The following is a 13,040-nucleotide window of genomic DNA, read 5'->3' as shown; positions in this document are numbered from 1 at the left end:
TCCCTTGTATAATGAGACTCACGCATTTGTGGAACTGAATTTTATATCTGAGAAGAATCAAGTTGCAGTCAGGACAAAAAGCATACTCTGACCATGTCTGATATGCCTTTCATTTTTAGCGTTGAATATGGTAGCCTGAGTTGAAATGGAGTAAGAGGCAGTTAGTGGTGTAACTAGCATGCGGCAGACCTTGCCACTGTGAGGGGGTGAGGTACAAATATTTTTGCCACTGTGCTGGTAATTTGGCAATGTAGTTGCCGGTTAAAAGCCTTTGAGCTAAGGGTAGGTGCAACAGGGTCTTATTACTCAGTCACATTGTTTGCTGGGGGACTTGATTTTAATTGCATCACAGACTTAGGGGCACATTTACTAACCCATGAACGGGCCGAATGCGTCCGATTGCGTTTTTTTCGTAATGATCGGTATTTTGCGATTTTTTCGGAAAATTGTCGCGACTTTTTCGTTACCAATACAATTTGCGCGAAAAAAACGCGAGTTTTTCGTAGCCATTCCGAAAGTTGCGCAAAATCGCGATTTTTTTGGTAGCGTTAAAACTTGCGCGAAACGTCGCACCTTTTAAGTTAACGCTATGAAAAAAGGCGCGACTTTTCGCACAAGTTTTAACGCTATGAAAAAATCGCCAGATTTTGCGCAACTTTCGGAATGGCTAGGAAAAACTCGCGTTTTTTTGCGCAAATCGTATTGGTAACGAAAAAGTCGCGATAATTTCCGAAAAGTCGTAAAGTCGCCGAAAAAATCGCAAAAAATACGAAAAAGTCGCAAAATGTTCGTTTTCCAATCGGAATTTTTCCAATTCGGATTCAAATTCATGTCTTTGTAAATCAGCCCCTTAAAGTAAATAGACCAATTTTGGCCAAAGTGTGGTACTAACACCTCATTTTTTTGTAAAAAATATTTTTAAAGGCAAACTAAGCGCTGGCAATTTTTCTTTCATAATGTAGTTGCCGGTAACCCATATCCTACCCTCTGCCCCACCCCCCTTTTACATCACTCTATTGGTGTGTGCTTCTACCACCTTGCAATGAACTTTTTCAGTCGGGTGCTAAGCAGTCAAATAACCCCTTGCCAAGGGTTTTAGATGTACATCACAGTGAAATCAAACTGCAACACATTCTCAAGCCTGAGAAGGGGCTGGAGTAAGCACAAAGTGTTGCCTGTTTATCTGACCTGAAAATAAAAACACCTTTTCTCTTTCACAACAAGGATGTGCTGCAGTTTGATTTCACTGTGATGTTGCCCCTTTTACATCACTGCCCCCCCCGCCTTTGTTCCCCCCACTTGCTGGTAAAAAAAAGTTTTTTAGAAAGGTGGCAACACTAGACGCAAATAGGGTTTGGGCTGGTTGCAGGGTCTGCTGTACAGCACCACTTCCTGTCTCCCCCAAAGAGATCATGCATAAGTGCATGTAGGGAGGGTCATGACCAGGGCTCTGTCTCGACAGGTTGGAGGCCTGAGTTTTTTATTCGAGGGGGGCTGTCTAACATAGTTATGCTGCTAGAAGTAGTAGTATTCCCCCATGTTCAACATCAGTTCAATGAATAGGACTTGTGCTAAAAAATGTTCCCTTGTTTTTTATCATGAAAAATCTATGATTTATGTTATTTTTTTTAGTAAACTGGGAAACATGCAGTGGCTATAATTTCCCTGTTCAGCTTAAGAAATAAAAAAAATGTTTTTTTTCCTGATTAAAACAATAGGCAAAATAGTGTTTGGAACAAGCCATGTTAATTGTACTTGTGGTGAGCAAGGGGATGTATAGTTTCCTTTTTTATACTACCTTACTTTTACACTATACTTAACACTGGACAAATTTACACCTACATACAAACAAGAGGAGATGGATCAATGCACATTCCCTGGCCCCCTGTTTATTTAGTATTTAGTATTTGTGAATGTGCATATACTTTTAAAAGCAAGAGATTTTAGTTACAAAATTATGATTATTTGTACCTGCTCACTAACCCATGAGACCCAAGCTGGTCTGATTCAGCGGTTTTATACCATTGTATACCTACTCCAACTTTTGTATGTATATCTTGTAATTTATTCTAATTACAGTGTACATTTTGCTAATGTAAGGAAACAATAACATTTATTGTACATTAATAAAAGTGTAGTAAACATAAAAATGTTTTTTAATAGACATTCTCTTCATTGTCACAATGAAATAAATACAATTAAATCTGCACGCAAAAAACACACTAATAATCTTGAATATTTAGTTACACGTAACCACATTATCTTAACACATATTTGGGTATTCATTTTGTTAAAAAGTCAAAAAGATTTTGTCTGGGTTGCCTGAAAATTGTTTGTAGAATCAGGATTTTATGAATTTATACACAATAACTCCAGAGGAGACTGGTACCTTGAAAGTTATACAAATCGCTTCTTGGTAATTATTATTGGTGGAATTCTTTTTCCTTGTAGACATATGAAACAGGGGGCAATGTAATGCTTTTTCTTAGTTGTATGTGAAAAATATACAAAATGGCATTTACATATGTCGGTCCTTTTAATTGTGCAGGGTGGTAGATGCATCCATGTTGAATTGTGCAGTTTGGTGATAGTTGTTCTTATGAGCTTCACATGCACATTCCTCTACCATCATGACAACCTTCACCACATTGTTAGATCCGGTACAATTCAGTGCCAGGTGGTTCAGAGTAAATTTGGATGGCAAGCAGTGTGCACATGTATTTCGGCGATCTTGCTGATTTGGAACATGGAGAGAGATACATTTACCAAAGCACAGATTGTTCTGTATCACCATCCTGTCACAGTTTTCATGCACAATGTTCTGTGAAAATAAAATGAAGCACTTTGTTATTATATACACAGGAGAGAAAATAGGAACTATCTTGACAGCCCTTGTCATCACAAAAGTCAGTTTTTGTCCTTAGGCAGCATGAGCTATACAAATTGGTACTGGAAATGGAACAACTTCTTAATAAACTGTCTTCCAGAATAAAGTGATTGCAGGGAATCAACTGCAAGAATTCTACAAAGTCCTGTTCTCAAGCAAATTGTAACTGTTTAGCATGCTTTGGTGTGTGCTGTGTTTCAGTAGGATAGTGGAAATTAATGAGGGAACATTCATTTCCTCTTGGTTTGCTGATGAATAAGTAAAGTACCCAGCATCTTACATAATATAATGGTAACGTCTCCCACAGTCTGTTCCTTTTTCTGTGCTCTGAGTCAGTGGAGTGGCAGCCAGCAAAGGCTTGTGTTATTTTTAACCAATACAACTTTAAAATAACAGACAATAAAAGAGATGTTTATAAGATAATCCTATAATGTGTATGAATATGTTACCTAGGTGACTAAAACAAATGTCTTTGTCTCAGTTAAATATATTTACACAAGCACAATGCTCTCTCTACAAAAAACATTACCAAGCACAAACACTATATACATAGGTAAGCATGCACAAAATGGACTGGGACAAAAATAACAAAAAAGTAATTATAGACTGTAGCTTTAAGGGCCGGCATTAAAAGTGGTATAAGCCCACATTTAACTGTACTCCTAGCATAATTTCAAGAGTTAAAAACATGCCAAGAGCTGTAGCCCAGCAATTCTGACACTGCTAAACTAAAACATCTGCTGGCTGGAATACAGTAAGGGGCTGATTTACTAACCCACGAATCCGACCCGAATTGGAAAAGTTCCGACTTGAAAACGAACATTTTGCGACTTTTTCGTATGTTTTGCGATTTTTTCGGATTCTTTACGAATTTTTCGTTACCAATACGATTTTTGCGTAAAAACGCGAGTTTTTCGTATCCATTACGAAAGTTGCGTAAAAAGTTGCGCATTTTTCGTAGCGTTAAAACTTACGCGTAAAGTTGCGCATTTTTCGTAGCGTTAAAACTTAACGCTACGAAAAATGCGCAACTTTTCGCGTAAGTTTTAACGCTACGAAAAATGCGCAACTTTTTACGCAACTTTCGTAATGGATACGAAAACTCGCGTTTTTACGCAAAAATCGTATTGGTAACGAAAAATTCGTAAAGAATCCGAAAAAATCGCAAAACATACGAAAAAATCGCAAAATACCGATCATTACGAAAAAAACGCAATCGGACTCCATTCGACCCGTTCGTGGGTAAGTAAATCAGCCCCTAAGTGTAAATTAGTCTTCAGGTAAAGTCTAATTGAACCTGTCCTGTGTCTTGTAACGACATTGTTCTTATCCTTTAAATCCCATCCGTAGCAAGACAGAACTGCTATTGTATACCAAAAATGTCACATACAAATCAGGAAATTCCCCCAAATATACAGAATAAGTGATGAGCAAAACATTTTAAATAGGTGACTAGTAAATGCTACCTGTTGATTGGTTGCTATGGGTTACTGCTCCTAGGCAAACTTAGTGATTTTTATTACATAACCCACATACAGATCCTCATATTTTAGAATATAAGGTACATGATTTATTATTATACATACATTTCAGTGAGTAATTTGACAGAAATGACCAAGCATCGATTACAACTGATGGTATCACTAAGCAACATTTATAAGAATATAATGTACAGGATATTCATGGCTCTTGTATGTTATATACATTTTTAATATACAAGAGCCATGAATATCTTGTAAATTATATCCTTATAAATGGTGCTTGGTGGTATCAGCAGTTATAATTGGTGCTTAGTCGTGCTATATGACTCCCTACAACTTGTATTATAATAAATAATGTACCCTCTTTTGTAAATATGAGGATATTAGAACTAACATTGCACATGACCTGTATAAAATCACTCCACAAGGACTTATACTATATTTACAATAGGGGGTATAAAATTCACCATATAAATAATTTAGTTTAGTAATGTCATCAGTTATAATCAGTGCTTGGTGATGTAGTTTCTGTAATAATGTACCTCCTGTCGTAAAATATAAGGATATTAGAAGTGACCTTGGAGTTCCACGACCTGTATAAAATCACTCGGCCTTTGGCCTTGTGCCTTTACATGGTCATGAAACTATTTGGTGACTTAAAATATCCTTGTATTTTACAATAGGAGGTACATTATTCACTTTATTCTTGTCACTCTCTGGAAACACAGAGTGACAAATATATAAATCTATATTGAACATGCTTTCCCATTCACACTGGTATATTTGCTAAGGACAATGAACATACCTCCATTTCATGGGTAGTCAAACTGTAATTTTAGTCAAAAATAGAAATATTCTTACTTGAGTAAAGGGCAAGGTCTTGCAAGCTTCCTTCATTATCTCCTGTGGTTTACCGCCATGGCTTGTATTCTGTGGAGCTCCATTCATTTTCACCAAAAAATTGTTCCAGAACATCTTGGCACCAGGCTTTTCAGTAACATCGGTATTTCTTTTATTAAATGGTTGGCGAGAAAAAATATTCCTTCTAGAACCATTGAAAGCTTTTCTCCTAAAAATGCCTATATTCCTTGAACTTTTGTTTGCGTGGGCAGCTGTTGAGAAAAGCTTGACTTTGTTAATGTCTGGCTCTTTTCTACTTGTATCTGTCCTGGTGGAATCAAAAAGTTCAGCTACTAAACCAAAACTACCTTGCCCAATGTGGGGTTGATCAAAACCTTTAGTATTCACCAACAGTATCTTGTTTTTTCCCATTCCCCTTTCTTTTCTGAAGTAACCTCTGCTGTTATGTGAATATGTTTTTGTCCTTCCTCGTACTTCTGAGCGTTTTCCTGCTCCATCATTCACAAGGCAGAAAATAATGTAGATCTTAAGTACACAGAGTAACATTGTATAATATCCCGACCTTGCAATGATTCTGAGCAACTTGCCCTTCCAGTGCTGTGCTGGTGTTTAAGAGGAAAAACAACCCTTGCATTTCTTTGTCAACTGCAGTACTTATGGGAGGACAAAAAGTAGATTATTTGTTCTAATTATGATAGAATAATTCAATATAATTAAATCCATTAGCTGTACCTTGATGTAAATGTGTGAAAAAAAGATCAGTGGTGATTTCTGTCCAGGCCTGATTGTGTTATCCTTTTGAAATAAGTGTTAAAACCTGAGTGTACTGTCACATTAACCACATCCTTTCATGATATATGTAAGTATGCAAAACCACTGCCATGCAAAATGTGTATAAATGAATGTGTGTTAAATGTATATTCTAAAAAAGCCCCCCCCCCCCCACCTTAGGCAGTACTGTACTTACTGTTAAAGCCTAAATAAAACAAAACACATGCTGAAAACTTTCCTTCTGGTAAAATAAGTTTCCTGTTGCTTGTACTTTCTCAAACCTGGTGTTGTGGGGAAAAGAGTTTTGGTTCTTAATGTTTTTTTTTTTTTATTTGTGCTGCTGTTTCTCTTGCCAGACCACACAAACAGTTCTGAGAATATATTTTTAAATATTAGACTTCTAGTGACAGATCATCTACAAAGAACAGCTACAAATCCCACCTTCAAGAACTTCAGTCAACTCACACAGGCATGATTCAGGTTGCCATTGGTTTTAGTATCAAACAACTAGATTTTTCTAATTTGTATATCCAGCGTTGTTCTTGTTGTTTAGGTAATGGCTGGAATATGTGTATTTAGACAAAGAGGGCAGAGATTTGCAACCTTTTTTTTCCTGGCCTGTCCAAATGTTAAAATAAGACGCATATAGATACAGCAGTGTTATGCAGGGCTATACACTATAGTGTGGATCACATGAAGTATGAATCACAATGTAGGATTTACTCAACAATAGAATAAATTATTCAAAACCATAACATCTACTATTTGTTTCCATAGTGTAGGAGGATGGTGGGATTTCTGCAATAACTTAGCTATAGGCAAAATATGGCTTAGTCAAACAAAGTGGTCTAAGCAGCAAATGTGGCCTGTCTTTTGTGACCTTGCCAAAACAAGTGGATTTTTCATTTTAGTTGCTCATGAACTATGCTGGTTTAACCTGTAAACTATAACTATACAGCCAGGCCAAACAGGCCAATGCACTAGCCAGATGGCTACAAAAAGCAATTAGTTACACCCTTCATCTATGGGTCTCTGGTGTAAACCTATATCAATATATTAACTGCAACATGTACATCCACTTGCAATTATTTTAGGTTTCATGTATATATCTCTTATATCTGAGTTTCACAAAGGACAAAGCAGCTAGTATCTTGCACTGGATATACAGTAGTTAGAGCAATTTCATGCGATTAAGCAGTTGCGATAACTGCATAGTGATAGCTCAAATGTATATATTTATTTATAGAGCACCACCAAAGTACCTGTACAGGGTACTTTGCAGGCTTACCCAGACCTTATGCCAATTACAAGTTTTGGACAAGGTTTGCTAATGCCAGCAATAATGTCTTACTGATATGGATAAATGCAGGCTTTTTTGTGTGGAATAAACTATGGCAATATGTTTTGCAAAAGCAAACATGAAACCTATAAATAAATAAAGTAAGTCTTCCCCCACTAATTCAAATGTTTCCTCTAAACATAGAGTTACAGATATAAATTGTAATAGTTAACACTGGCATGCCCCTTTTCCTAAGCAGCATACAACAAAATCAGGTCCGCATTGACAATGACAATAGTGTACATTAAGTAGCTTTTTAGAACATTCACTAAATGACACTGGCAACAATAATTAAAATTAAGTTACAGAAAATATTTCACTAGATAAAGGTTTCTTTTGGGAGAAAAAAAAACTGACAACATTTAAAATATCCAGCTAATTTGAAGAAAAGACTTGAAGCTTTAACTATAGCCTCCCAAACCCTGACAGCAAGATACAAAGGAACACCTATTTCTGAGTCTGAGTTTGACAATAATTGCTAGCTGAGTGCCAGGATTTGTAATCCACACACCGCTTGATTCAATTGGAAATTTCAATCAACAATTAGCTTGGCAGCCATTTGCTTCAAAACAGTGTGATGATTACTGCTAATTATTGTCATGTTGATCTGAGCTAAATACGTTTGTCATTATTTGCATCTTACTTCAAAGGGAATCATTTTTATTACCTGCTAATTTGGCTCAACCAAGTGCCACTTACTATTGTGTCACAGGGCACAGATTTGCAGGCTCTCTATCTCTCATTGTACATGGGAATATTTAAATCTCTTGTCTTACCTCTTGCTGGTGAAGCCTTTTTACAATGCAAATTATCATCATGGGGTTTGCTGCAGCTTTTATCCACACCTCCTTTAAAACAATAAACTTGCCTTGAAAGTTTTATACAAAAACAAACAGACAAAATCTCTTCTTTATAGGTAACTAAATATTTGCATTACATAGGAATGAACTCTTTGTCATTCAATTACTTGCTATTTGTTTCTGCTTTCAGCTGATATATGTTATTTTATTAAAGCAGTCCTAGTTATCGCCTGTGTTATTTGTGAGAGCTTCCATATTGCTTTTTCTGCCAAGGTAAAAAAAAGTCATCCATTAATTATATAAAACAATACCCACAGTGGCTAAATTATAATAACAATTCAGATTTGTGTAATTTCCTACTTCGACTAAACACTCATTTGAAAAGAAAAACTAAAATTTTTGCTTACTTATTAAAAAAATCTGAATATAAAAATCTTGAATGGAATAAACAGTGGGGAAGAAAACTCAAGTACTTTAAATTTTTATTTTTATCATCACCTTAATGAGTTTTTGACCTGAAAAAAATTAAAAAGCTCAAAGTAAATAAATATTTTAAATTTAGCCTATGACAGCTTCTATTGACTTCTATATGTCCTCACATGCTTTTAGATGGCAAAGTTTTACATTTGTGCTTTTTAATTTTTTTTTCCTCTTAATAAATATTGAAAATTCACAGTTTTTAATCATTATTCAATTTCATTTTCAAAACGCGAATTGGAAAAAAAAATATGAACTTCAATAAATCTGCCCCTTGATCATCAGTAAAAGATATACATATTTTGTAATTTTTTCCATGCCTATAGTTGTCAATTTAATGTACCTTTAAAGAAAACCATTATCCAGAAAGCTCCAAATTACGGAAAGCCTGTCTCCCATAGACTCCATTTTAATCAAATAATTTTTAAAACTGATTTCCTTTTTCTCTGTAATAATAAAACAGCACTTTGTACTTGATTCTAACTAAGATGTAATTAATCCTTACTAGAGGCAAAACAATCCTATTGGGTTTAATTAATGTTTTATTGATTTTTTAGTGCCCATTATTGATCATGTGCCCAAATCAAATTATTATTCATACTTAGGTTCAGTTGGTTGGCCAGGGTACCCCCTAACCTATTAAAAAAATTACAGATTTTAGAGAACATTTTCAGCTATAGTTCCAAGACTATCTAGGCAAGTGAATGAGCTTGTACATTTTGGCTTAACTGACATTCAGGCTTAGTGCCTAGGAATATCCAAAAAGCTTGCACCTTAAAAATGGACCTTAATGGCTATTAGGCTGGGCCCCACATCCAATACTTTTGACCCACTTAAACAGGCTTTGCCTATAGTTTAGGCCATAACATTTTGTTTATTTTTTTCTCGTTTTGGTGGGATAGGTGGTAACTGAAATGGAGATTTGAGCATAGCTGAAATATGAAATTAACCTCCTTGGATTTAGGACATTTGGATGTGGACGCTGAGAGTTGCAGCTTGTCAAGGTTTCAGCTGTAGAAGGTCCAGTGGTGGGTTTATATATGAAAAGCTACACAGAACAATTAGAATCATTATACATTAGTGAGAAATTACATTTAGGCTATGACCTACCCTGGATATTTTATGAAATCTAGAGTGATGATTTTATTTCTGTAAAATCATCTAATTGCGTTTTTACAGCACATTGTTCAGCAAAATATCATTTTTCCCTGATGCGTTAATTTCACAGCCCGATGCCTGCATATCAGCAAAATATTCCTTTTGCTTACTTATTCACTTACAGTGCTTGGCGCTTCAATAAGCACTTTAAATCAACGTTTGGTATCCATACAGTCCTAAATCTGCACTTCTGTTTATCAATAAATATGTCACCTTATATATATATATATATATATATATAATATATATATATATATATATATATATATATATATATATATATATATATATAGGCATGGTTGCCTTGAGAAAGGTCTGAATATTCTGTTTCCATATTCATGCTGTTTTAAATACATGTTTTGATTTTTCACAAGAAATCTCAGTGTTGCTGGTCTTTTTGTAGTGCTGGAACCATTTACTTTGCAGCGTGCCACCCTTTGAGCATATGTATATATATACTCCATTGCAAACTTAGGACACTAGAAGAATTTTATCCAGTCTGCTGGATAATTTATTAAACCATCAAAAAAAATCAAGAATTGTCCTGTAATACTATAACTTTCTGATTTTTCATGACTGACCTAGACCACCCTGAGCTGACACCTGGGCTAAAGTGGGTAATCTCTGAAGACAAGTCTGATAGAATGAGAGGGGAGTATACATGGCTTAATTTAAACAATGAGATCAGAATATAGCCTCCAGAACCAAGGGGCAGTAATTGCACAGGCAGTTATACTTCTATTTGTTTTCATTGGCTTTCTTACAATAATAGAAATGGTAAGAACTAAATATATATTTTACTCTTACTTTGCTATCGCTTCCTTCTATTAAATAACTTAAGGCGCAGTGGTTCTCAACCTTCCTAATGCCGCAACCCTTTTATACAGTTCCTCATGCTCTGGTGACCCCCAACCATAAAATTATTCCTAAGACCATTGGAAATACTATGGGGCCCATTTACTTACTCACGAACCGGCCGAATGCGTCCGATTGCGTTTTTTTCGTAATGATCGGTATTTGGCGTTTTTTTCGGAAAATTATCGCGACTTTTTCGTTGCCATCCGAATGTTGCGCAAAATCTGGTGATTTTTTTGTAGCGTTAAAACTTGCGCGAAAAGTCGCGCCTTTTTCGTAGCCATTCCGAAAGTTGCGCAAATGTTGCGATTTTTTCGTAGCGTTCGGATTCATTCAAGCTTCAGTATGGTGACTTTTCTTGGGCCAGGTTGGAGCTGCAGGGTGCCATTGAGTCCTATGGGAGGCTTCCAAAATCATGCTAAGTCTGAAAGTTTCGGCCGCCGCTTACGAGCGCTCAATACGAAAAAGTCGCAACAAGATACGAGCGAATCGTAATGGCTACGAAAAATTTGCGTTTTTTCGCGAAAATCGTATTGGTAACGAAAAAGTCGCGACAATTTCCGAAAAGTCATAACGGCGCCGAAAAAAATACGAAAAAGACGCAAAATGTTCGTTTTCCAATCGGAATTTTTCCAATTCGGATTCGAATTCGTGTCTTAGTAAATCAGCCCCTATGTGTTTTCCAATGGTTTTAGGCGACCCCTGTGAAAGGGTCGCATGACCCACAAAGGGGTCACAACCCACAGGTTGAGAACCGCTGCTTTAGGGGATCCCTTTTTTTTGGTTGTATCCACTGGGGTGGGGGGGGGGTTAATATATTGGCACCCCTAGTGAATTAGGCTTTTCTTCTTCCAAAGTTTGCTTATAGTCTGTACCATAAAATGACGATACTTCTAAATATTCTCATATGTTGAGTGTATTTTAGCAGGATAGTTGCCACTTATAGGGGTCTGTAAAGTGAGAAATTCTGGTAGAAAATGGGGGTTATAGCCCATTCTCTGCTGTAGATTTTGCTATTCTCACACTATTACCTTATTAGGAGCAAGAACCTGGGTCAGGAGATAGTTGCACTTGCACAGAATTTGTGGGCAAATGTAGCAGGACCAAACACAACTATACAGAAGGGCAAGGAGTGGCTTTAGATGCAAGTATCTTTAAAGGAGAACTAAACCCTCATTATAACATGCTGATGCTAATTGTGCTAGTTTTAGAGTCTAGTTGCCATGTACTACTGCAATTTGATAAACAGCCTTATATTGTCACATGTTGATGTATAGAAAACAGCTTTTATTAGGACTGATGCAATAAATATTTGCATATATTTAGTAACCTTTATTTCAAGTGCACAGTTAATGTACCTGCCTGCATGCTTTTATGATTCTAAGTTGCACAAATATTAGATATAGCATTGGCAAGAATAACAGAAAGAAAACTCTTGTGTACTGTTGTTATGAATAACATGAAATTAGAGGTGGATCTGATCCATAATATTTTGAAGCTGCCAATATTGAACAAAATAATAACTAATAGCTAAACAGATCTTAACTCCAATTTGCATATTCACATTTAAGGAAAACTGCTAAAACTGTGTTGAACAAAGATGTCTATGAACAAAATAATCTTATTTAGGTGCCAAAGGCTTCAAAGTGACTTGAATTTAGACCAGCAGAACATTGAGGATGTGGCCAAATAGAAATCTTGCAAAAAAAGTGCTGGTGTTTGGCCATTTCCTAGATCCAATGCATCTGTACATGAAAAATTATTCTAAAACATAGCAAAAGCTATCTTTACAGATTTAATAATAGGAATCTTTTGAAACACACTTAACAATAAGCATCATAATGTGAAGAAAAGGGCACGCTAATTGTACTGCACAGTATGTCCTTCCTTCCTTGGTTTTCCAGCAGTAGATGTGGCCTCTCCTACAGCAGTTTCTATGACAGAACAGCAATATGTATGCACTATCAATAGTATGCATGTTCTGACAGCATGCTGATATAAACAAGGTATATCATTGCCAGCTTTGCTTGAGATTACAAGAATGTCTCTCACTGACAGCAGATGCTGAAAAGAAGCTAAATAATGGCATGGAAACTGCTATGACTTTGGCACACAACTTTGTAAAGTTTGAAAAGAAATACAGTACTACTGTGTACTTAGCATGAAATTGGCACTAAATTTCCTGCTACATTCCAAACAATTGTTTTTGAACATCAGTTATTTTAAAGCAAAATAGTGCATTAACTATTGTTTTACTTAAAAATGTGGAACAGTCTCTGCTGAGCTTCAATAAGATATTAAAAAAAGCAGATGTGGATATAGTGTGTGTAAGATTTTTACAGTATACTGTCACTGACACAGTATGATGTGACTGAAATGCAACAAGTATTGATTTAGGAAATTGCCCTTTC

The 13,040-nt window shown here is 35.9% G+C and overlaps 1 protein-coding gene across 1 annotated transcript; it reads right to left on the bottom strand.

Moving 5' to 3' along the window:
• Positions 1-2,127: 2,127 nt before the first annotated feature.
• cer1 (cerberus 1, DAN family BMP antagonist) lies at positions 2,128-5,823 on the bottom strand. The gene is given in 2 exon segments (NM_203515.1): positions 2,128-2,821; positions 5,230-5,823. Coding segments are annotated over 2 exon segments (831 nt in total). The 5' UTR covers positions 5,776-5,823; the 3' UTR covers positions 2,128-2,536.
• Positions 5,824-13,040: the final 7,217 nt, after the last annotated feature.

Source organism: Xenopus tropicalis, chromosome 1 (genome assembly GCF_000004195.4).
Source record: "Xenopus tropicalis strain Nigerian chromosome 1, UCB_Xtro_10.0, whole genome shotgun sequence".
In the NCBI taxonomy this organism is placed as follows: Eukaryota; Metazoa; Chordata; class Amphibia; order Anura; family Pipidae; genus Xenopus; species Xenopus tropicalis.
Note: the sequence above shows the minus strand (reverse complement) of the source record. Positions and strands in the feature narration are given on the sequence as shown.